This window comes from Bacidia gigantensis (genome assembly GCF_019456465.1).
Source record: "Bacidia gigantensis strain McMullin 20006 chromosome Unknown contig_245, whole genome shotgun sequence".
In the NCBI taxonomy this organism is placed as follows: Eukaryota; Fungi; Ascomycota; class Lecanoromycetes; order Lecanorales; family Ramalinaceae; genus Bacidia; species Bacidia gigantensis.
Genome location: NW_025408601.1, coordinates 1,884,811 through 1,910,530, shown reverse-complemented (window position 1 = coordinate 1,910,530; position 25,720 = coordinate 1,884,811). Strand labels below are relative to the sequence as shown.

At 50.4% G+C, this 25,720-nt stretch overlaps 1 protein-coding gene across 1 annotated transcript; it reads right to left on the bottom strand.

The window, feature by feature from the left end:
- Positions 1–1,212: 1,212 nt before the first annotated feature.
- KY384_005632 (NRPS) lies at positions 1,213–25,199 on the bottom strand (the record flags this gene model as incomplete). Its single annotated transcript, XM_044814131.1, is given in 4 exon segments — positions 1,213–4,131; positions 4,182–7,606; positions 7,626–24,562; positions 24,622–25,199. The coding sequence occupies 4 exon segments, from the start codon at positions 25,197–25,199 to the stop codon at positions 1,213–1,215; spliced, it is 23,859 nt and encodes a 7,952-aa protein (XP_044669432.1).
- Between the last annotated feature and the right edge of the window lie 521 nt (positions 25,200–25,720).

The window sequence follows — 25,720 nt, the reverse complement described above, 5'->3', positions numbered from 1 at the left end:
GCTAAGGCGCTTAGTGGGATGCAGTGTGATAGTCTCGCCCGGCCCAGCCCAACCCCGAGTCTAGAACTACTAGAGCGAAGATAACATGTCATTTTACGGTCCGTCATCTCCCCTGCCCCCCGTCCCTTCTTACCGACCGGCGCGTGACGTGGCCGAGGTAGTGCCTCTAGCAATATCAGTGGCTTCTTTAGAGAGATATAGCAAACCCTCGCTATCGCCTGTCAGTGGTGGCAGCTAGTGGGATCGGGGTTCCAATTTCCTAGGGATGGGCGGTTGGGAGATATTCCGCCATTTGCAGAGGGTAGATCGATCGATGAATTATCGTACATCTGATGTGGGAGATGCTGGAAATCTAGATGTATCGGACACCGATGTCGCAGGGGAGGAGGGTGTGGCTGATCAGTGTTCTAGACAACGTAGTGGTGTGGCAGCTTTTCGGTGTGAGTGTCTATCGTCGATTGGAGCACTTGATGAGAAGAGTCCTGCGGAGGTGCCGTCAAAACTAAAATGCTTGGCGTGAAGGTTTCTGCCGCTGACTAAAACTCCGGGGGTAGGCTATTTAGAAAGATCCCCTAGAGCGATCTTACGGGGGGTACTTATAGGGGCTTCCAGGGGGTCCTTCTAAGGTCTCATTTTCAGAGGGTCAGAACTTTTAACAACACCTTCCGTTCACGAGCCTCTTTTGGCTAGGACTTTGCGAACATCCAAGATCTAGCGATTCAAAGCTGCGCATATTATACCCTCTCTGCGAAGATTGAAATCGTCTGGTCCCTAAAGCAACACTTTCAGGCAGGAAGATCTGATTGCTTCTACGCGTAGGGGGCACGCTAGGCTAAAACCGCCCACAACTTTCGGAGGATTTAGGCCATCAGAGGTGATAGCAGCCCGAAACAATAGCTGGTGCCTACTCAGGGCTTTTTTTGGTGAAGAATAAAACCGATGATTCCGGGGCTATTCCTACTTTGAAAAAATTAGAAAATAACTTCTAAGCCCAGGCAGCTCCTCTAGGGGCAAAGTGAACTGAATTCCCAATCCCTTTGGGGGCAACAAAGATGCAAAACCACAAGCCAGCAAGAAGTGAAGCAAATAATGAATAAAATGCAGTATCTAAACTTTTCCCACCATCAACGTGTACACATAAAACCCCCTTTCCCCTCCTCAGAATCTGTTCCCTTCATAGGTCAAACACAAGAAAAGAAAAGACAATCTCGCTCACACCCTAACCCCCTTCACCCTCAAAATCCCCATCCTCTTAACCAACCCTCCAACCCCAACTCCATACCTCGCCTTCTTCTCCTTCTCCCCAGCTTTCTTCTGCTCTCTCCCACCCCTACCCCCAATTCCACCCCCGACCCCATTCCGCTGCCCATCACTGCCCGTCCCTGTTCTCGTCCCACCCCTCTGCAACCCTTGCCCCTGCCCATCCGCAAGCGTACTCGTACTCTCAATGCCCACCCCTACCCCCTGGGCCCTCCTCCCCGCACCCGCACCCATACGTTCCAAACTGCCCCTCCCCCTCCTCAAACTCAGCAAGGCAATCTGCTCGCCCATAGTCGCCCTCTCCACCAGACACTCCAACCGGATATTATACCCCTCATCGACCAAGAAGGCGCTCAAGCACGCCAGACTGATCAGATCGCCGCCTAAGTCGTAGAACGACGTATCGAGGTTGAATTCGCTGGAGGAAGTGAGCGACTGCTTGCCCTTTGGCAAAACGATCCGCCACGCGCGACGGAGCGTGTCGGCGATGTCGTAGACCTCGCGTTTCTTGAGGCCCGAGAGCGTCGCTGCTAGAGAGGGGCGCTCGGGTTCAGGGTCTTGGTCCGCCGTGGTGGCGGTGGCGGTGGTGGTGGTGGAGGCGGTAGGCAGGGACGACGGAATGGTCGGTACGGGTTTGCGATTAGGTTCGTTCAGGAAAGAGGGGAGAGTGGAGTTCGGGGAGCGGGCAAGGTTGAGGGCGAAAGAGCAGAGCATATCAAGAGCCTTCTGCGCGAATTCCGTAGGGATATGTCCGTCTTCGATGAAGCCTAGCGCCACCTCCACAGTACCTTCGCTGTCTTTCGGTGTAGAGACGATAGTGAAATCCGATAGGTTTTCGCCGCTGCCGAGGAAGCCGATCTTGTATTTCGTGCGGTCGAGCCGCAGCGGCATGTCTTGCGAGATGTTCTGGTGCTGCACGATGCTGGAGAAGTAGGTCCATTCGGGCCAGTCGGTGCACTGCTGGATGATCTCGCGGAAGCCGAGGATCTCGTGCGACATACCTGCTACTTGCTGCGCTTGCACGCGGCGTAAGAGATCGAGCGCTGTAGATTTCGATTCGAGTTTGAAGCGAACGGGGACGATGTTGACGCAGGGTCCGACGACGTCGGAGACGTCGGGGACGGAGGCGTTGCGTCCGCTGATGAGGTTGCCGAAGCAGATGTCTGAGCGGCCCGAAAGCTGGGCGAGGGTGAGTGCCCAGGCGGCTTTGAAGACGGTGGAGGGGGTAACGTTCTTAGAGTTGAGGGCGGGGAGTTTGATTTCTTTCTTCAGGACGGTGGTGGAGACGTCCGAGAGGTCGTATTGGGGTTGTTGGCGGTCGATGATGCTGGTCATGGACGAGCCACGGAGGAGAGTGCGCCAGTAGTCGAAGTGGTCTCTGCTTGTGGGGCCGGCGGCTTGGATGGCGTATTGAGCGAAGGAGGGTGCGGGGAATATCTCTTGACCTTCGTAGCCTGCTTTCAGGGCGTCGATGATCTTGGGGAGGCACATGCCATCGTATTGAGCGTGTGAGATTCTAATGATAATGCGGTGGTTCATAGTCGTGATATTCCTAAGAACATTGAATTGAATGAAGGGCTCTCCAAGTCTGGGAAAGGAGTCGCGGCCAGTGTCCCGGAGATTCCGAGTAAATTCATCAAAGTCGTCATTTGTATCATATACGTGAAATTGCGGCCGAAGGTTGCGTAAGACCACCTGCAAGAAGCGATCTCCACAATGCACAAAGACTGTGCGCAGGATGTCGAAGTTCTGCACAACCTTGTACGCGCTTCGTCGAAGAAGGGTCAGATCCAAAAAGCCTTGGCCATCGAAGAACATGTAATTCAACATCCAGCGCGGTTCGATGAGTGTGCCCATGACAGACAAGGCTTGGAAATCAGTGACGGGGAGAACATCGACAATGCCACCTCGGAAGACACCAATCTTCGGACAGATATAATCTTGAATAAAGGCCTCAACATTTGCGGCACCAAAGTATGAGAAGCGTGCTTGTTGTTCCATGTCCTTCGCATCAGCGTCATCGATGACCGGTTGATCTTGTGTCTGTTGAGCTTTCTGCTCAGCTACTGCGGTGACATAATCTGCCATGTCTGAGAAAATTGGTTTAGTGAACACGTCCGCAACAGTAAGGTCTAATCCGCCGTTGTGAGCTGTACGTGCCAATTCCATCGCAAGAATCGAATCGCCACCAAGTGCCAAGAACGAGTCTCCGTTGTGAATCTTGCCCTCTGGCATTTGAAGCAGAGTACTCCACAGAGACCGCAATGTTTTGTATACGGCTTGGGATGCTGCAGACACAGGCTCGATGGCTTTGCTCGGTGCAGGCGGCTCAATTTCTTTGGGACTGGTGAGTTTCTCCACCTTGTCAGTCACCATACTCGTCATCTGCGCCGCGTCGGGCTTGTAGCGAACCAAGTCGCCATTCTTGAAGAGTTGTTCGAGAACCTCTTGCACGCAATCTTTGACGAGGCTACGGTACATCTCAGGCTGCATGATAGGCTGGATGGGCGGGAGGGCAGGTAGAGTCGGCTGAATGACCTGACTTGGACCACTTGCGGACTCTGCCATTGGCTCATCGCTAGCTTCGATCTCCTTGACGCGGACCTCGTTGACTTGAGGGGTTTTTACCTTCTGCTTTTCTTTCTTCTTGATGGAATTGCTGGGCGCGGGGATCAACTTCGAAGCCATATTTTTATGTTCTTGATCGAATTCTGCGACTGTCTGATGAGGGTGGTGTAAGATAGCTTCGAGGATATCTGCATAGGCTCCCGTCAGCATCTCCGCCTCCGCGACTGAAACATGAGAAGTCCAGTGTTTGATGCATGCTCCTTCATAGCCTGCAGCGGTATGAATGTTGACGGTGATCTCGAACTAAAACTGCTATCAGCCATTGCGTATCTACAGGTGTATATAGTACTTACCTCAGTTGGGTCATGACCAGAGACTTGCTCAAAAGCAATGGTATTCTCAGTCTCCTCCTCTTCACCTGCAATCTTTTGATTCTGAAGGGAGCAAGCAGTATTGAACATCGGCTTCCCAGCGAAGTCGAGATCATGCTGAATCTTGGCCAGCGGACAATGTTGATGGGGCAAGCTGTTTAGAAAATCGTCCTGAATCTTGCGGAAGACATCTTTCAAAGGTGTAGACGATCCGAACTTGACGCGACAAACCAACATGTTAATAAAAGCGCCAACTGCGTCTTGTATTCCTTCAATCGGCGCATCTCTACCAGCAGATAGATTTCCAAAGCAAACATCATCTTGATGGGTGTATTGTCGCAAAACGAGCCCCCAGGCCCCTAGCATCACATTCGAGAAGGTAAGCTCATTACTCTTGCAGAACGATTGCAGTTCTGGAAATTGGCTGAAATCAAGGTAGACTGCGTTTAGTCGGCGGGTCTCGGGGGCTTCACCGTTCAAGGCTGGGAGGAGGCAACTTTGCAGACCACTCAGAGATTCTTTCCAATATTTCGCTGACACGCTGAGTGGACGGCCCATGATATACTTGATGTACTCAGAGTACAATGGTCGGTATTCCTCCAAGTTGTCCTCATAGGCCAAAGCCAGATCACGCATCATTATGCCTACTGAAAGACCGTCAAGGACTGCATGGTTCAATTCCAGCTTTGCGTAAGCTTTCCCAGAAGACGTGGTGCAGATAGTCATCTGATGCGGTGATTTGGGAACCCTAGATTTGTTTTCATTCCGCAAAGAAATCTTCGCCAATTCCGTCTCGTAGGCTTCCTCTTCGCAATGCACGACCTTGGCGCTTCCATCGACATGCTTGAGAACGACTTGGTCAAATGCATGACCTTTGCATGCGCTATATGTGAAAACAGCTCGGAGCAGCTGATGGTGGTCGACGACTTTCTGCCAGGCATCTACAAGTCTCTGAACGTCAAATGGGATATCTTTACCCATCTTGATCTCGGAGATGATGTAGCTGTGATAAGAATCGGGCGATCTGATCTGCGAGAGTAGGAGGCCGTCCTGTGTCGGAGCGCAAACCATCATTTCCTCAACCTCTCCGATAGAAGGAATCCCAGCCTTTGGAAAGGTATCTTTCGTGAGCCTAGTCAAGCCTTTGTAGGTGGTGGGGAGTAATGGGTAGTCACTAAGGGTCGGTTCCGGTGCATGATCAAGTAAGTGCTCAGCGAGGTCCATGAGGACTTGCTGGCACTTGATAATCCAGTGCTTGATACCCTCTTGACGTTTCATGTGCTTGTTGTACATGAAAGTCATCTTCAGCTGATCGTCGGTCATTGCAGCGCTGACTTCAAATAGAGCCAATCTTGCAGTACGTGGTCCTACATCTCCTAGGGCTTGCTCATCAATGCCAACCGGTTGGAAGTCGAAAGGCTGCAGTAAAGCTTTATCTTGTTCACCACCCTGCTGCTGACCACGTCCAAAGTAATTGAACATTATCTCCATGGGCGAGTGACCATCGAATCGATCTTTCGGGTCAGCGGCATAAAACCGACGGGCCATGTATTCCAGACCATTGAGGGGAACACTTCGCTTCAAATCCTTCGCTTCCTTCAAAGTGTCCATGAGATTATCATTCTCAATCTCACTTGGTAACAGTATCGGTGCTAGACTTGTGAACCAACCTACCGTGCCCGACAGATCTATCGATGAGTCCCAGGTCTCACGTCCGTAGCTTTCATTGAACACCGTCGGAACAGATCGATTAGGGAATACACGACGGAAAGAGTATATGAGTCCGCAAAGAAGGATCTCAATTGGTTGCGTCGCCATCGCTTTGTTCGACTTTGTTAAGATCAAGTCTGTAGTCATTTTGTCGAGCTCAAAACTTTCTATTTTTGTCTCACCGTAGACATTAGGCCTATCTGCCATGCCCCAGAAACTCTCATCAGCTGGATTGATTTCGAATGGGAGGGCCTCTTGAGTCTGATCGGGTATATTTGCTGTTGCATGGCTCTTCTGTAAGGCAAGCCATACTTGGAAAGACAAAGGCTTCTCGATTGTCTGGACATCGAAGCTGAGTAAGGCTTCTAATTGCTGAAGGATGACGTTCCAAGACACCACATCAACGACCATGTGATGCGCCACCAATGAAAGTATTTGACCTTCCGTGGGTGTATCCATTAGATCCACAGCCAGCAGTGGTCCGGTCTCGACGTTCATACATGCTTGACTGTTTGCAATCGCTTTCGCGATGGGCTGAATGTCGTCCAGCTCATGCTCCAGGAAGCGATATGATTCCAGAACCTGCGGGCTGATCTTCTGTTGCCACCTGCCCTTGTCATTCTTGATATATCTCGCCCTAAACATCGAATGCTGCTGCACAAGAGTCTCAATAGCCTTCCTCACAGTGGTAGCACTGATATTGCGAGAGATTTTGACAAGCTGACTTTGATTGAATCGCTGGCTACCAGCATGACTGCTATCGGGCCCTTGCATCTGGAGGTAGAGCTGCTGAATGGGCGATAGATCGAAGGCCTCGTCGACCTTCTCCTCCATGTTCGGTATGTTCCCAGCAGCTGTAGGATTGCGATCAGAGTCGACAAGCTTCCCAAGCTGGATTAATGACTTGCTCTGCAGCACATTCTGCACTGACATGCTGATGCCAGCCTTTCGACAACGCATGATAATCGACATCGAAGTCAACGAATCGCCTCCAAGGTCAATGAAAGATCGACTGAGACTGACTTCATCGACGGGAATGTTGAAAACGGCGCCCCAGATTTCGCGCAACTGTCTAACAGTTTCAGTCACCTCGACAGGCCCAAAGGAAGTTTCTTCTTCAGTCATGACAATATTATAGGCGCGTTGATCGATTTCGTGGATGTATTTTTCCACTCTTTTCTTGTCAATCTTGCCGGACACCATGATGGGAACCTCTTGCATGATCACCCATATAGTGGGACACATATATGAAGGCAATTCCTCAACCAAGGACTCTTGTATCTCTTTCCGCTGTTGGCGAGCTGTCTTCAGCTTTTGCGCATCTTCAAGGAGCAGGCATTTGCTCGCGGCCGTAGCCTTTGCTGCACTCGTGATTGAGGAAAGCGAGATTACTGCCACAATACGGCCCTTGCACCGCCCTACTTTGGGCAAGAAGGTGACACCGTGTTGTAGTCCCTCTTGAATCTTCAGCTTGGCATCTATTTCTTCAAGCTCTAGTCGTTGTCCGTTGAGCTTGACTTGGTTATCTCTTCGTCCGATATATTCAATACTCATATCGTCATTGTAAGAAACGAGATCACCAGTGCGATAAAGTCGTTCCGGCCCATTTTCGAACCGTTGACTCCAAGCGGGCGTCTCGATGAAAGCTGCTGCAGTCTTGTCTTCGTCTGCCAGGTAGCCACGTGCGAGACAAGGGCCTTCCAAGAAGAAGTTCACCAATGCTGCCCACGGGCGCCAGGCGATTAGGATTGTTGGGATCCGTCAGCCACGTTCGAACATTGTCATGTCCAAAGCCGATAGTCTTTGGGTTCATGAATTCTGATACTCGACTGTTTGTCACCGTGATTACAGCTGCCTCGGTTGGACCATAGCCATTGATCAGCCTGACCTCACCAGCCCACTGCTCAGCATTATCCATTGTCATTGGTTCGCCTCCACAGACTAGAACTTTCAACGACGGCGTGAGTGCAGGGTCCACGAGCTTTGCCACAGACGGTGTCAAGAACGTCCAAGTGACCTCGTAATTCTTGATAGCGGCCGACAGATCGAATTTCAGGTCATCACTATTGGGGATGCATATGCATGCGCCTAAGGTCAATGGCGACAAGATCTCCATCATAGCCACATCGAAAGTGTATGAAGCATAGTTCAGAACTCGTGACTTTGAGCTCATCATTTGAGCCTTGCAGTATGCGTCGGAGCCAGAGCAAAACGCCTCATGCTCAATCACTACTCCTTTCGGGCGTCCAGTGGAACCGGATGTGAAAATGACATAAGCTGCATTCTTGCTCGTAGTCGTTGTGTCCTCCACAGCCGGAGAAAGATTTGTTTTCAGGCTATCTAACGCGAGTTCCTCGATGACCATGAGCCTCTCAACTGACCCTTCATATCGTTCCTTATACTCAGGTGAGCAAAGAAGGATCTTTGCCTCAGTATCTTGAATGATGTCTGTATGCCGACTCAACGGGTGCGCTGGATCAAGAGGAACGATGGCACCACCTGCCATCAGAATAGCAAGCTGCGCTACAATAGCCAGACTCGACTTTTCCATACAGAATGGCACATACACTTCGGTGGTGACTCCTAGACTCCTTAAGTGGCCGGAAAGTCGTTCTGCCATCTCTTTCAGCTCGACATAAGTCAAATTGCCATTCCAAGCGCAAACAGCTTGAGAATGAGGAGTCGAATCTACTTGCTGAAGGAAGAGCGCTTGTACAGTCTGCTCCACTGTTTGGGGAAGATACTTGTTGACTTCTCGAATGGCGGTAATGTCCGCATCGCTGATGACCTCTACCTCACCGACTTTTTGCAAGCTTTCGGGAGTAGTGGAGCACACTTGGAGTAGTACGGACCCAAATTGCTTCATAATCCGCTGCACCTCTGTTTCCGATAAGATGAATTCATTGTAGTGAGCGGCAAGTCGAATGCTCGATTCACTGGTATCACATTCCAATACAAGAGGATAGTTGAAGAACTTGGAGCTGATACCATTGTCGACCGGGTCCCACAATTTGCTGCTGTCAACTTCATCCTCAGAAGTCTGAATGACTAGAAGATTTCGGAACTCAGAAGCTAAAGCTGTCTCATGATTGATTCGTCGGATATTCTGCAGGCCTATGTGCTGATGTGGAATCATCTCTGCTGTTGATTGATAGACTTCCTGCAGAAAGTCTGCCACGGTGGCTTCCGGCCTGGTCTGGTATCTTGCTGCTACCGTAGTAAATGTCGGCCCAAGCATGTCCATGATACCTTCGATAGGTATGTCTCGTCCAGTCATAGTCTCACCATAGACTACATCTTCAGATCCGGTGAGTGCGGAGAGCATGATTGCCCAGGCAGCTCTCACGATTGTCGGATAAGTGATTCCCGGCATTTTTGGCTTATGTGGCATTTCAACAACGTGACTGAACGTTTTCATTTCGACCTCCTCAGACTCCGAGGCCGAAACAGATGGAAAATGCGCAGTCTGCAAGTCTTCAAATTTCGAGCTCCAGAACTGTTCCCAGGTTTGTTTGTCACTTTGCAGAATATAGTCGATGTAATGGGCGTAAGGAGCCTGAAATGGTTGCAGAGATCCTTGAGAATAGATATCCTCCACGCGTTGCAACATTCTAGGCATGCTCCATCCATCATAGACAGCGTGATGAGTCGAAAAGATAAAGAAGTGGTCTTGTGACTTTGAGTCGGTCACGAGGGCAAATTGCACCAGTGGGGTTCCATTACTTTCCGGAAGTTGAACAGAGGAAGCTTCTTCCGTGGAATCTGGGTAGCGCCATTGAATCTGCTCATTGCTTATCACAGCCTGTACAAAAGTGTCATTGCTCGTATGCAACACTCTCGTTCTGAGAATGTCCATTTCCTCAAAAGCAGTCTGCCAAGCCGCCTTGAAATGGTCAAGATTGATCGACTGTGGCAAGCGGAAGACGTTGTGAGCAACATAAGCACCACTCTGTTTGGTTGAGAGAGTGATGAGGCCTTCCTGAAGAGGACTGCAAGGATATGCGTCGGCGATCTGGTCCTTCTGTATCTGACATTGTCCAACAATCTCATCGAGCAACAGCTCAAGGGATTCAACCTCCCACAGAAGGCTAAAGGGCTTGAGAGTTTTTTGCTTCTCCTCCTCAATCACAGTGCAGGTCGTAGCCATCTCCGCCAAAGTAGGCTTTCGGAAAATATCGAGTGAGCTGAGAGAGATCTTCTCCGCTCGAGCTGCAGCGCCTAGTCGCATACCAGTGACACTATCCCCACCGATTGCGAAGAAATTGTCGTCGCCACCAATTGAATCAGCTTTGACGTTCAAGATACTAGCCCAAAGGCGTTGCAATGTCTTTTCCATCTCTGTGGCCACTTCTTGAGTCTTCTCCTTCTTGCCAGCGGCGGCTGCCAGTCTATACGGGACAGAGTCAGAATGAGCCATAGTCTTGACTATCTTCTTCAGGAGCGGGCGGTCAAGTTTGCCCGACGCCGTCCACGGCATACGTGATACAGGTACAAAAAGTGAAGGGACCATGTAGGATGGAAGCGAGCCCGAAAGCTTGGACTTGAGGGCTTTGCCAAGTGAAGTAGCTTTCTCGGACATTGGAAGAAGCAAGGCGTCTTCGTCTGAGGTCTGTTGCTTTGCAGCATCCGGGTGGTATAGGAAGGCTGCTATTGCGTTGCCCTGACCAGCTGGAGCGACCATCTCCACAGCCGCCTCCACTCGCTCGGGAAGATGCTGTTTGACATGATACTCAATATCTCCCAGCTCAATGCGCAGACCATTCATTTTGATCTGGGTGTCCTTGCGCGCGACGTAGAGGATCTCACCCAAAGCATTGTAGCGAACTAGATCACCAGTCTTGTAGATTAATGTTGAATGGCCGCTAGCAACATCTTCCTCGTCATAGCTCATCCATGCAGGACGAGGGACAAAGGCTTTGCTAGTCTTCTCCTCATTATTGAGATAGGCACGCGCGACCGTGTTGCCTTCCACGACAAGTTCCCCGACGCTACCAATCGGCATAAGTTGATTGTGATCTTGAGGATTGACAACCCAAGCTCGACCACCTATGCCGCGACCTATATTTGCTGGATCCTCATCCAAGAGTGATCCGCCCAGATCAACTTTTGTACTCGTAGTGGCAATGACAGCGCATTCAGAAGGGCCATACGCATTGACAAGAGCAGTCGAGTTGCGCCACTTTTCGATGTGTTTCGTTTGCATTGCTTCACCGCCAGTCACGAGGACTTCCAGTGTGGGGACGCTCTCCGGCGTTAGCATTTTTGCTACTGAAGGTGTCAAGAGTGTCCATGTCACCGACATGCGATTGATGGCTCCAATGATGTTGTTCATGCGTTCTTCATCGCTTGGAATACAGATGCAGGCTCCAGTCATAAGAGTGGTGAGAATTTCCATGACTGAGGCATCAAAGCAGAGGTTTGAAAATTGAAGAACGCGGGATTTCTGACGCATGAGAATCGCAGGCGCATGTTCTGTGGCACCAGTTGCGAATGCGTGATGAGCAATGATTGTTCCTTTAGGGTTCCCCGTCGTCCCACTGGTGAAGATTAAATATGCTGCGTTGGCTGGAGTCAATGACTTCGTTGCTCCGGCGGAAGGAGGCAACGGTAGTCGTTGGAAAGACTCATCCACAACAAAGGTGCTGAGGTCAGGTATGTCCGCAAACTTCTCTCTGTACCTAGCAGAACAGAGGACGATCTTCGCTCCAACGTTGTCGATAATGTATTTGATGCGGCTATCGGGATGAGAAGGCTCCAGGGGAACAAATGCCCCACCGGCCTGCAGCACACCTAGCATGGCTACTACGGCCCAGGTGGACTTCTCAAAACACAGCGGGATGTATTTCTCTGGGCCAACACCAAGAGATACCAAGTGCTTCGCGAGTCGCTTCGACAAGGACATAAGCTTGACATATGTGAGATTCATGTCCCAAGAGCAGATCGCAGGGGCGGTAAGCGGCAGAGTCTGTGATTGCTGATAGATGACATCGTGCACGCATTTATCGACCTTCGGCAATGGCCGATCATTCCAGTCAAAGATCTGCTGCTGATGGCTTTCACTGCAGGTCTCAATTGCACCAATTGTTTGCTGCTTATTCTGAGTCGTCAACATCGAGAGTAAGATTTGTTCAAATGTCTCTGAGATGTTCGTAGCTTGGGTATCGCATAAGAAGTCCGTCCAGTAATTGAATGAGACATCGATACCGGCCTCCAGTGCCTCAACGTTGACAGTGAGGGGATACTCGCCTGGATCATAAGCATGTAAGACGTCGCAAAGGAGCTCGTCACCTTCAGGCTTGATCGCGTTGAATCGTCTTTGGAAAGTGAAGACAGTATTGAAGAGAGCAACGCCGGAGCCTAGCTCGTGTTGAATGTCACTCAACGAGAAAGCTTGGTGAGTGGTGCTCTGGATGTAGTCGTTCTGTACCTGACCTAGCGCCTTTCTTACCGCCATTTCGCTGCTCAGATCTATGCGGCAGACTAACATTGAGATGAAAAGGCCAACGGCATTCTGGATTCCTTCGACCGGGACATCGCGTCCTGCGCTGATGTACCCAAAACATACATTATCGTTGCCGGTGTACACGCGAAGCACGACAGCCCATACTAGCTGCAGAAGGTTGGATAGAGTGACACCTCGCTGAGCGCAGAACGAGTGCAATTCAGTAAGGTCTTCCAACTTGAGCTCACAAGAGCGGTGCTCGCGCTTGGGGCTAACGCTGTCTAGCAACGTTGGGAAGGAGCAAGGCTCGGCATTCTGCAGATAGCGCCGCCAGTATGTAAGATTCGAGTCATATGAGGTCTTTGATATGCACGAGATGAAGTCCCGATTCGTTGGTGCGGGCACGACTTCATCCGTCGTGGTATTGTAGAAACGTGCAAGATCTTGGAGAATGATGGCAACGGATGTTCCGTCACAGACAGCGTGACTCAATTCGATCTTGCAGAATACCTTCCTAGATGTCGTCTCACATGTAGTGAAGCGATGATGCGGCTGTGGTCCGAAGAAATTGATAGGTTCTTGCTTCTTCAGAGTTTCGATTGCGTTGGCTGCGTGCGATTGAAGTGAAACAACATTTGGCTCAATACTCTTGACGACAGCTTGGTCCATCAAGCCTTCCTTCGACAAGCTTTCGATAAAGACAGTTCGGAGGGATGGGTGCGTCTGTACGACCATTCTCCAAGCCCTCGCGAGCTTCTTTGAGTCTATAAGGGTAGCCGAGTTGGCAAAGCGGGCGACGAAGATGTTTTGATACATGTATTGCCCAGGATTCTTGACTTGACTGAGAAGAACGCCTTGTTGCATCGGCGAAGAAGCATAAACATCCTCGATGTTTGCAAGCGAAGCAACACCTACTGAACGTACTCTCTCCTCTAATTTCTCCGTGCCTTTGTACGTCAATGGTAGAAGAGGGAAGTTGTACTGTGCAGCATCAGATTTGACTTTGAGAAGCTCCTGTGAGGCACGCTGCAGCATCTTCTTCAATCCCGTCATCCATAGCTGGATAGAGTGCTGACGCCGGATTTTGCGAGGAAAAGTCAGTGACATCTGCAGCGCATTATCGACCACGCCTGCAGAGATCTCGAAGAGTGCAAATCGTGGTATCTCTGGACCGACATCAGATCGTGAAGAAAGCTCATCCATAGTCTGCAGTAAGGCGCCGCTATCATGACGGCCCTTCTTCTGCTGGCCTGAGTAATTGAAGGCTATTTCCATAGGCCAATGAGCCGCAAAGTCAGCCCTGCCCTTCCCAGTCAACATTCGATGCGCAAAATACTGCCGCCCTTTCTCGCTTGTGCGACTCCTTATATCCCTAACCCATCGAAGTGTACTGACAATGTCATTATCTTTGCCGGCTTCAGAGGGCAGGAACACGGGACTAATAGTCGTGAACCATCCAATAGTATGTGAGATATCGATGCTTGAGTCCCATTGCTCACGACCGTGGGCCTCATTGAAGACTGCTGGAGGGACTCGCCTGTCCGAGAATGTCCTTGAGAACGAGAGGAGGATAGAGCCGAGTAAGACATCTATCAGCTCGGTATCCAATGCACGATTGCATGGTCCCAGTAAGCTTTCCGTTGTTTTTGCCTCGACTTCTAGTTCAAGAGTCTTGACCTCTCCATATAGATTCGCAGCGTCTGCCATTCCCCAGTACGAAAGGTCTGCTAGTGGGACTTCATGGTCGAAACTCAGTCCAGATGTGGCCTCATCCTGGGCGCGCTTTTCCTGCAAGCCATTCCAAATCTGGAACGGAAGTGAAGCAGGAGATTTTGCCTTCCTGAATGTTAAGAGATCCTGAAGATCTTCTTGAATAATGTTCCAGGACACAATATCGATCACGAGATGGTGTGCAACAAGAGCAAGTACCTGCGAGCCACTTTCGTCAGACTCGAACAGATCGACAGCGAAGATTGGCCCCTTTTGGATATTAAGGCTTCTCTGCGTGATCTCGACAGAGGAGCCTATCTGCGCCGCCGTGGTTTTGCCCGGGTGATGATTGATGCGGTAGGATTTCATAGGCTCCTTATCAACTTTCTGCGCCCACTGACCACTTCTGTCTTTCTCAAAGCTCGCTCTAAGCATAGAGTGCAACTTCACGAGCTCTATGATTGCTGTTGAGACCTCTTCCAACCCCATCTTGCGCGACAAGCGCATAACGCTGCTCTGATTGAAATGATGGCCGTGATTTCCGACCCACTCGAAATACAGTCGCTGCATTGGCGACAAGCTGAATGGCCGATCATATTGCTCATTACCGAACGATACCGTCTGCGCCACACTGACATTGGAAGCTAGCTGTCGAATCGATGTACTTCTAATGATGTCTTGGACAGTCACACTGATGCCCTCAGCGCGACATTGCGACAGTACTTGAAGCGCAGAAATAGAGTCGCCACCAAGGAACAAAAAGTTCTTGTCCATCCCCGTCTTCTCGACTGGGAGATCGAGAGCCTTTGCCCAGATCTGCTGCAGCTTCTTCTCAATCTCGTTACCAGACCCATCGACCACCTGACCTTCGTCACCAGAGATCTTGTTCAAGACCTCATCAGGTAGTGTCTCAAGGAACGTTGTAATCTTTCTGCGATCGAGCTTACCGCTTGGCATCATGGGTATAATTTGCAGTGTCACCCAATTTGAAGGAACCATGAAAGGCTGAAGTTGGTTGCGAAGATAGTCTCGAACGCGCTGAACGTACGTTGAGGAATCTTTCTGCACCACGACGTCGAGCTCCTCATGCGAGATACTTGTGGGCAGATCCTCAGTCAATGAAATGACAGCAACTAGTCGCTTGTTGAAGTGACCAGCTTTGGGGATGAGAGCAAGCGCATGCTTTACCGAATGGTCTTGCCGTAGATGATGTTCAATCTCACCAAGCTCTAAGCGCTGACCATTTAGCTTAGTCTGGTTGTCTTTTCGGCCGGAATACAGCAATGAGCCGTCTTCAGAGTATCTGACCAAGTCGCCAGTCTTATATATCTTCTGATAAGCTTGGGTCTCTGGCAATTGGAACTTCTCCATCCATTTGGGTGTCGCGACAAAAGCGGCTTCAGTTTTTGCCTTTTCCTTGAGATACCCACTGGCCAGAATCGGACCGTGGATCACAAGCTCACCTGCAGCTCCGACGGGAACCAACTCCTCATGGTCGTCTTTGTTGACGATGAAACATCTGCTGCCAACTGCTTTCCCAATACTAGAGAATTTGGAGTCAATAGTGACATGAGGTTGCACGGTCGCCACCACAGCAGCTTCACTGGGTCCGTAAGCATTCACAAGGCGAGTGTTGCCAGCCCAGGTGAGAACGTCGCTTTGAGACATAGCTTCTCCACCCAGCGCCAATGTCTTCAGTCCAGGAACCGTAGCAGGCGACAAGAGCTTAGCGAAAGACGGAGTCAACAGAGCCCAATTGACTCCGAGGTCGTTAATCGCTTTGGCTACGTCGTCGAGGCGTGTCTTTTCGTCTGGTACGCAAACACAGCCACCCACAAGAAGGGTAGATAGAATTTCCATGACCGACGCATCGAAGGTGTATGAGGCGAACTGAAGCACCCTTGATGTTGCTTGCATTCCCATAGCCGCGCCGTGAGCGAGCGCACCGCTAGAGAATGCGGAATGAGAGACCAGAGTGCCTTTAGGTTTGCCTGTAGAACCGCTAGTAAAGATAATGTAGGCAATATCGTCGCTTTTGACAGCAGGAAGGGATCTGAGATCTTTGGGGCATTCGAAGACAGCCTTCTGATCAACCACAATTGCTTTAGCGCCAAGTGAGTCGCAAAGTTCCTTGTATTTCGGGGAGCAAAGGACATGAGTAGCATCAGCATCTTGCGCGATACCCTGAAGGCGAGCCTTGGGGGCTGCCCCATCGATAGGAACGAACGCAGCTCCAACCTTCATGATTGCCAACATCGCAATGATTGTCAAAGCAGATTTCTCGAAGCAGATCGGCACATAGCTGCCGTGACTCACACCAATTTGTCGCAGATAGTTCGCGAAAGACGTCGCAACAGCATCCAACTCACGATATGTAAGTTGAGCGTCCCATGCGCAAACGGCAGGATTCGATCTCGGGAGACTTTCTGCGTTGTTGCGAACGATCTCATGCACACAAGTACCCACGTATGTTGGCGATACACTGTTCCATTTTCTGATGACAGCTTCATCTTCTGCGAGAAGCATGCGCATTTGGTCGAGCTGAGAAGATGCCGTTTCGGGCGCGTTGAGCTGGGTCAGAGCACACTCGAAGTATTTTATCAGCCGCTCGACTTGCCACTCTGAGATGCACTCGGGGTCGAAATGAGCGTCCATCTCAATATCTGCGGCATGGACATCGAAAGCTACGGTAAGTCCGTAGGTAAAGAAGGCAGCTCCAGACCCTGCTGCCTCTTCGATCTGGAAGAAGTCCGCCGTATCGGGTACCTCGTTGTTGATGGAGATCAGATTTTGGAACTCGGTCGCATTGTTAGTGTCATCATCGATACGCTTGATTTTCAGCAGCCCCATATGCTGGTATGGTAATGCTTCGGTGAATTCCTCTTGGAAGCGCTTCAGATAGTGTCCTACATTAAGGTCGCGCTTGGCCTGGATTCTGATAGGCACAGTAGCAAAAGCAGGACCAGTCATGTCAGTGATGCCTGGTATTGGGGTGTCCCTACCGGAGAAGATCTCGCCAAACATGACGTCTTCCGAGTTCGAATACGCTGAGATAGTCAGGCCCCAAGCGGCTCGGATCAGCATTGGCGTCGTGATTTCGGCGCCGCGCTTTCGCGACATTGACATGAACCTCAGCAGACGACCCGTTGGGTTGGGTTGGTATGTAGGCTTCGGTAGCGCAGGAAATTGAGGCGATGTAGTGCCAGCTAGTCGTTGCTGCCAGAAGTTCGTGGACTCTGCTTTGTTGTCGTTCAAAATGAATCGAATGAATTGAGGATAGACTGCCGCCTTTGTTGAGGAAACTACAGTAGACCCACGGTCGTAGAACGCTCGAACCTTCTGCAAGATCAATGGTATCGACCATCTATCATACAAGGCATGATGAATGGTAAGCACAAATTGAAACTTCTCGTCGCTGTCCCTCAAGATGGCAACATCAGTCAATCCGCCGCCACTATATGATTCCTGGAATTTGCGGGTATCGTATTTATCATCCAAGCTTTCCAGCTCCGTCCACGAGACTGGTACATTGACCACAGATTGTAAGAAACCCAGAGACTCAGTGAACACAATACGGGTTCGCAGAATATTCTCTTCTGCAACGACAGCCTGCCAAGCCACTTTGAACCTGTCGACGTTGACAGAAGAAAGACGATAGACTGTCTGGGCAACATAAGCGCCGGGTCTCTTGCTGCTCAAAGCGATGAGGCCTTCTTGCATGGGTGTGCAGGGATAGATATCCTCAACTTGTTTCTCGTCAACGTTGCAGAGTCGAGAAACATCACGTTGAACTTCACTCAGCGGCACTTTCGCAGGTAAGAGTTCAAAAGGCTTTGGTATCGAATGATCCAACTTCGTCAGCGCATCGGAGACTTGAGCAGTCTCACACATCTCAGACAAAGTAGCGTTCCGGAAGATATTAGCAACCGTGAGATTGATGCCTTGATCCCTAGCCGCAGTGACAAGTCGGATAGCTGAGATTGAATCGCCGCCCATACGGAAGAATTGCGAGTTCATGCCGATAGTTCCAGCCTCGAACTTGAGTACAGTCTCCCAGAGCCCGGCCAGAGTCTTTTCAAGCTTTGTCGAGGGCATCTGGCCGCTGCTGCTGGCGAGCCTATACATGGCGCATTGACTCTCATTGAAGTTTTGTGCAGTAGCGCGCAAGTGCTTTCGATCAAGCTTTCCAGACGCCATCAAAGGTAGCTTGTGTAGAGGCACGTAGACCGAGGGAATCATATGCTTTGCGAGAGACTCGACCAAAGCTGCATTCAATTCATTGAAAGTCGTTTGCAAGGAGCCTGAGATTGGTAGTAGACCGTTCTCGCCAGCAGTTGCTGTAGCGGTTTCGTTAAACTGCGGACAGACAAACAACGCAAGAGCCTTTTGACCGCCACCAGGGGTGACGAGCTCGACACCGAATTGCCAATCGGCTGGTAGCTTGCTGCGTATGTGGTACTCGATCTCGCCCAACTCGATCCTGAGACCATGGAATTTAATCTGCTGATCTTTGCGGCCAATGAAGGCGAGAGAGCCGTCAGAGTTATATCGAACGAGATCACCAGTCTTGTACATGCGGCGCCGACCGGGTGTTTGACCTTGATCAACGGTCCATGCTGGATTCTCGATGAAGGCTTTATCTGTCTTTTCCTTGTCATTCAAGTAGCCTCGAGCCAGAATAGGTCCTTCGAGTAGTAGCTCTCCAGCGCAGCCAAGAGGTACGAGGCGATCATGATTGTCCGGTTCGACAACCCAGGAGACACTGCCAATGGCGTGTCCGATGCTTGAAGGATCGCTGTCTTTCTGGATGTTCGTCCTATGCGTGGAGTTGACGGAGCATTCGCTTGGACCGTACATATTGTGGATTTCGATGTGATCCCCCCATACTTCCAAGACAGCTCTCGTCATTGCCTCACCTCCGAGGACCATCTTCTTGACTCTCGTCATTTCCAGTGGCTTGAGGTACATTGCGACAGTGGGGGTGAGATCCATAAAGTTCACGTCCAATCTGGACACCGCGCCTGCAAGATCATTCATACGGTCATGTTCGGATGGCACGCAAACGGTACCACCACGTTGCAGCGTCGTGAACACTTCTTCAAGACTGTTATCAAAAGTATAGCTCGCGAATTGCAGAGATCTGAAATTGTTGTCAAAGCCCACAGCGTCACCGTGAGCCTTGGCACTCGTAGCAAACGCCCGGTGCTCTACCACCACACCCTTTGGCTTTCCCGTGCTGCCACTTGTGTAGATGACATAAGCTGGGTTATGTGGTTGAACTGGATTTCGACCTATGGTTTGCAAATGCTTGAGGTCATTAAGATAGGGCTGATCCACCGCAATGATATGTTGCTCCATGCTGTCAAAGAGAGTTTTATAACACGGTGAGCACATTATGACTCGGGCCTGAGTATCACTGATCCGCAGCTCAAATGCCGCCTTTGGATGCATTGGGTCTAAGGAGACAAAGGCACCGCCAGCTTTCAGCACAGCCAGCTGCGCGACGACGGTATATGCAGACTTTTCAAAACAGAGACAGACGAATGACTCTGGACCTACGCCTAGGTGGCTGAGATGGCTCGCAAGTTTCCCTGCTAGCGCATCAAGCTCAGCGTAGGTGAATGCCGCATCCCATCCTCGGACGGCTTCTTTGTCGGGGTAGAGTGCGACCTGATCAGACACAACATCGTGGATGCATCGGTTGATGGTAGGCGGCATATTCTCGTTCCAGCTCAGAAATTGGCGATGGTCGAAATCACTTACGGTATTCAGCTGCCGAGTTTTAGTCTCCGAGTGCTCTATGATGTTCTGTATGGCATGCAGGAAATTGTTTGCGACGAACGTAGCATTTCCATCAGACATAACATCAGTCCAGTAATCGAGGGTGATGTCAGCTTTTTCGTCACCCACCTCGATGTTTATCGAGACGTTGTATTCTGTGGGATCATAGTATGGTGCTAACTCAACGAAAGAAATGTCGCGGTTTTCAGGTGCAACGGCAGGCGGTAGTCTGCGATAAGAAAGCGAGGTATTGAACAATGAGTCACCAGAGATTTTCAGAGCATGCAGTACCTCAGATAATGCTGTTTGTCGGTGGTCTTGGCTGTCTGAAAGATCCTTTTGAATTTGCTGCAAGACTGTAATGAGCGGCGTTTCTGTATCAAATTTGACGCGGCAGACGAGCATGTTGACCAGGTATCCTACGAGGTCGTCAATACCTTGAACGGCAGAGTCGCGTGTTGAGTTCAAGTATCCGAAGCACACGTCTTGAGATCCGGTGTAGCATTGAAGCGTCATTGCCCATGCCATATGGAACACATTCGCCAATGTAACGCTGTGTGTCTTGCAAAAGTCTCCTAGTATTTCCATTTTGTCGAAATTGATGTGCTGTGTCCGTAATACCCTCTCACTTGAAACGGCGTCGTTCAGAATTGGGAAAGAGCAGGGTTCCAGACCTGTGAGATATGACTCCCAGTGACTGATACTGTCTTCGGGGGAGCTGTCCTGCAGAAAGGCAATATAGTCCCTGTAAAGAGGTCCTGTCTCGCTCGAGATGCGACCTTCGTACGCGGAGACAAGCTCTTTGAAGATGGTGGAGAGTGATTGGCCGTCGACGATGGCGTGGCTGATCTCGAGTTGGCAGAATACTCTCCCTTCGGAAGTCTCAAGAATGGTAAATTTATGTGCGGGAACAGTATTGTTCTGCTCCATAACGCCTTGACTTTCCAGCATTTGGCCAGCATCGGCATCGTCGTCGCACGTCAAGCGCGGAATGTCGGCTTTCAGATTCTTCAGGACGACTTGATCGTAAAGTGCTTCGCCACCACTCGAGCTTTCAATGAAGATAGTCCTGAGTGAAGGATGTCGATCAACGACAGTCTGCCACGCCGCTGCTACGGCACCAGCATTGGTCCGTTCTCCGGCTCTTGGTTTCACTGCGTAAGTAGCAGCGATTGCATAATGGCCAGCATCTCTTTTCATACTAATTAGTAGACCCTGCTGTACCTGTGAGCAGGGGTAAATATCATCTACGTTACCTATGTCAATACCCAGCGAGGGAAGTTTCTCTAAAGTCAGTTTTCGAAGGGTATCATAATTCAAGGAAAGGAGAGGATAATCGCTCAAGGTAGGCTGATAGACCATCTGAGCAATCTTCGACGGCATCGTACACAGAACTTTTTCGCATTCGGTGATCCAGGCACCAACTTTTTCAAGGTGTTTTCCGTTTTTGTTAAACGTAAATGAAAAGCGAAGCTTGCCCTGCACAACAACCGCCGACGTCTCGAAGAGACCGAAACGTAGTGTGTCATGACCGTAGTCTGCTTTGCCGCCAGCGGCGCGAGCTTCACCCGCCATCTCTTCAGCAGGCACGAGGAGGGCACCTTCGCGTTCCAGCTGTTGGTAGGTGCCCAAGTAGTTGAAAGTGAACTCCAAAGGCCAGTGGTCTCTGAACCTTCGGGCTCCCTGCCTGGTGAGTTGGCGGCTTGCAAAGTAAGGTCGTCCGTTGCCAGGCACGGAGCGACGATAGTCTTTGACTTGCCGAAGGACGTCGATGAACTCTTCTGATCCAGCAGTGGCGACGAAGACAGGGTACAAAGTCGTGAACCAGCCAGCGGTTCGAGACAGGTCGATGGAGTTGTCCCAAACCTCCCGACCATGGCCTTCATTGAAGATTGCAGGCGACGGCCGGTCAGTAAAAGTCTTTGAGAAAGAATAAATCATCGCGGCTAGTAAGACATCGAGCGGCTCGGTACGGAGCGGGTCGTGACAACCGGCGACGATGACAGCGGTTGTGGCGGTATCTACTTCGAAACCTTGGCAGCTCACATTCCCATATGTATTTTGGGCCTCATTGATACCCCAGTAAGAGAAAGATTGCGCGGGGATCTCGTCTGTTTGCAAGACTTTGCTGACTGGGACTTCCTGCGCATTGTCGAATTGCAACTTGCACCAGGCTTGAAAGGATATGGATGGATCCGCTGCTGAGCCAGCCGTTGGGTTGGTGAGAAGCTCCTCTACTTCTTCCATAATTACGCGCCATGATACGAGGTCTATTACAAGGTGGTGCGCAGTCATGAAAAGGAGTTGAGTCCCATCTTTGACGTCGAAAAGATCTACCGCGAAAAGGGGCCCTTTCTCCGGATTGAGCGAGGCTTGACTTCGGGACATTGCTGGCACTGTGTCGTCTTTGGTGTTACATTCGTGATGCTTGAATGCATACGATCCAGTGACGTCCGAAGTGATCTTCTGCTTCCATTCCAATCCTTTCGACACCGGGCGGAAACGAGCTCGAAGCATCGAATGCCGGTTGACAATCGTCTTCGTCACCTGGTGCATCAGCGCTGGCTCCACGGGTCTTGTCACCCGAAGAAAGAAGCTCTGATTGAAGTGCCCTTTCTCCCGTGGGAGCTCAAAATACAGACTTTGAATCGGCGAGAGGCTGAAGTCCTCATCTAATTTCTCGTCAAATTGCGTCTGCTGTCCCACTGCTTGCGCAGAGCCGGCGAGCTGACGAATTGACTTTGCGCGAATGATCTCCTGGACTGAAATTCCGAGGTTGCGTTTTTTGCATTGGCTTTGGACTGTCATCGCCGTGATCGAGTCGCCGCCAAGACTCATGAAAGATTGACTCAGGCCAATCATGTTAGGCTGCAGATTGAGTACATGACTCCAGATGAGCCTCAGCTGCTCTTCAAGTTCCGTTGCTGCCTTCTCTTCTTTGACTGGTTTCCCTGATTGCACCCATCGCGAGTAGTCTGTATCGCTGATATCTTGGATGTAATTTGATACCATTTTTCGATCAAGTTTGCCGGACTTCAAGAGTGGGATTGAATTGAATACAAGCCATATTGACGGCATCATGAAAGCCGGTAGAAGACCCGAAAGCTGCTTCCGTGCCTGTTCGATGATTACTTGGGATTTCTCTTGGCCTTTGTTGTCCACCAAATGAAGGTGGTCGTTTTCTTCAGAAGATGCTCCTAATATGCCTTCATGTAGAGAAACAGCCGCCACCAGTCGTTGGGAACAAAGACCGTTCTTGGGCATGACTACAATACCCCGCTCGACAGACTCGCATGCACACAGATGATGCTCGATCTCACCGAGCTCGATGCGTTGTCCATGATGTTTCACCTGCGTATCTTTTCGCCCGACAAAGAAAAGCATGTGATTCTTAGTATGATAACGAGCGAGGTCCCCAGTCTTGTACATCCGCCGAACAGTACGCTTCCCTCCCTTGAGTTGTGCCCAAGCTGGATCCTCAATGAAAGCGTCTCGTGTTCGTACTGGATCATTTAAATAACCTCTTGCCAAGGTCGGACCTTCTACGAGAAGCTCTCCAATGCATCCGGGAGGCACAAGTCGGTTGTGGTCATCAGGGTCGACGAGCCAAGTCTTGACTTTCAATCCGTGACCGACAAGTGTAGCCTCTCCATGCAAGGGCACATTCGTATTCACTGTTGACGCCACCGCACATTCTGCCGGTCCGTACCCATTCATAAGTCGGATCCCTGACCAGGTATTCATATGTTCTCGACTCATGACTTCCCCCACTAGTAAAAGAGTTTTGAGGCCAGGAACTGTAGAAGGATGCAGGAAGTTGACAACAGAAGGCGTTAGCAAAGCCCAGTTGACGCGCATTTCATTGATAAATTCGGGGAGGCCGTTGAGCTTTTGGTGCTCGCTCGGAACACATATAGTGCCACCGAGCATAAGAGTTGTAAGATTTTCATGTAGGGACGCATCGAACACGTACGATGCGTATTGTAGGACCCTGGTATGGGAGTCTGTAAACATTCCCGGTCCGTGGGCGTTTGCGCTTGAGCAGTAGGCTTTTTGCTCAATGACGACGCCTTTAGGCTCTCCAGTCGATCCAGACGTCCACAAGACGTAGGCTGTATTCGACGGCTTCGACCGATGCAGTCTTTGAGATGATGACACAGGAAGCTTATCGAAGGTTTCTTGGTCAATTGAGACAACTTTCTCTGCAACTGATGACATAGTGCCTGCATATTTGCGAGAGCATAGCAGAGTCTTCGCCCCCAGCCTTTGAGCAAGACTCCGCAGACGGTCTTGGGGTTGTAGGGGGTCAAGAGGACAAAATCCACCTCCTGCCTCCATCACAGCCAGCATGGCGACAGTCGCCCATACTGACTTTTCAAAACATAGTGGTACAATTACTTCGGGTCCGACACCTTGTGCCACTAGTGATTGTGCAAGTGTTTGTACATATCTCCAGAGATTGCGATATGTGAGACTTCCGTCCCAGGCGCATACCGCTTCGTGTTGTGGATTCGCAAGAACTTTTTCGTGAACGAAATCATTGATGCATCGATCCACGGGCTCGAATTTGACATCATTCCAGCCATGGATCTGTCGTTTGTTATGTTCGCTAAGATATTCCAAGTCCTTCAGCTGGACATTGGGTGATAATTGCATAGTCTCCAGAATAAGGCCGAAAGTGCTCGCGAGGCTCTCCAAATAGCCTACCGAGACACAACGACTTGACGATAACAATGCGCATTCAAAGCTATCTCTAGCTATCTCTACTTGAAGAACAACCTGATCCTATTCGATTCGTTAGACCACCTCGAAAGCCGATCACCACTCTCCTTCAATCGTGAGCTCACCTTCAAATCCTCTTGGTTCGTCTTGGCGCCAAGTCGCCCGGTTCCGCCTCCGTATATGCAGACTGCAGTGTTTACGAGCTGCGAAACAGAAGCAGGGGATGCTGCGGTCATGGCGCTTATCCCTGCAGACTCCTGCTTCTGCTCGAGGATTCCCACTGTCTCTCCAGTCTTTGCCGCGCATTCGCGAAGAGTCTCATCACCAGCAAAGGCCAGTTGAATACAGGTTTGTGTGTCTGTATAGTGGCGCTCATTGAGGTGGAAATGAATTTGGTCTTGGCCCGTAAAGCACCGGAGAAGGAGTGCCCATGAAGTGCATAGTTTCTCATGGAGGGAATCCGCGTCTCGTCGACGTGCCTCCCAGATCCTTGCTGCTTGTTTGAGCTCGACCTTTGCTGTGATCGTATGACCAGAACTGCTAGGTTCACCGTCCAGTAGAGGAAGTTTGCAAGGAACAGCTCCATGTGCTGATGGGGAACTGCACGAAGCTTCGCCGTCGTTCAGGACAGCCATGCTGCTTGAGCCCCTCGAGCTTCCTTAGAGTACGTATTGGAATAAGTTGTGTGCGTAAGGCTACAGAAGATTGGCCTCGCGGATTGCGAGGTCAGCTGCGGTTTGTGTTGCTCTGGATAGTACTTGAGGTATGGGTTGAAGGATTGTAGGAGCCTCGTAGTCGCTGTGACATTGAGTCTTGCAAAAAGAAGATGATCGGATTGATGGAAAGACCGTAACCGGCCCAACACGTCCATGCTAAGAACGCCACAAAAGCTGACTTTGGGGCCGTCGGCCTGTCGCATCGTCCATGGGGTCATCATTCAAAAACGTTCAATGAACTATTTCCAGACACTAAAGTCCGATATTCGGACAAAATCACCGCGTACAGGGCTCCGCCCTTTGCACTCCGGATTGATTCGCTACACTACATGGTGATGCTTTCGTCACTAGCGGAACTTGTTAGCCGATTTTCAAGGGTGGCATTCTAGAGATCCAGCTCGAGTCATGGAAATGTGTGGGTGAGATGAGGAGGATCGACG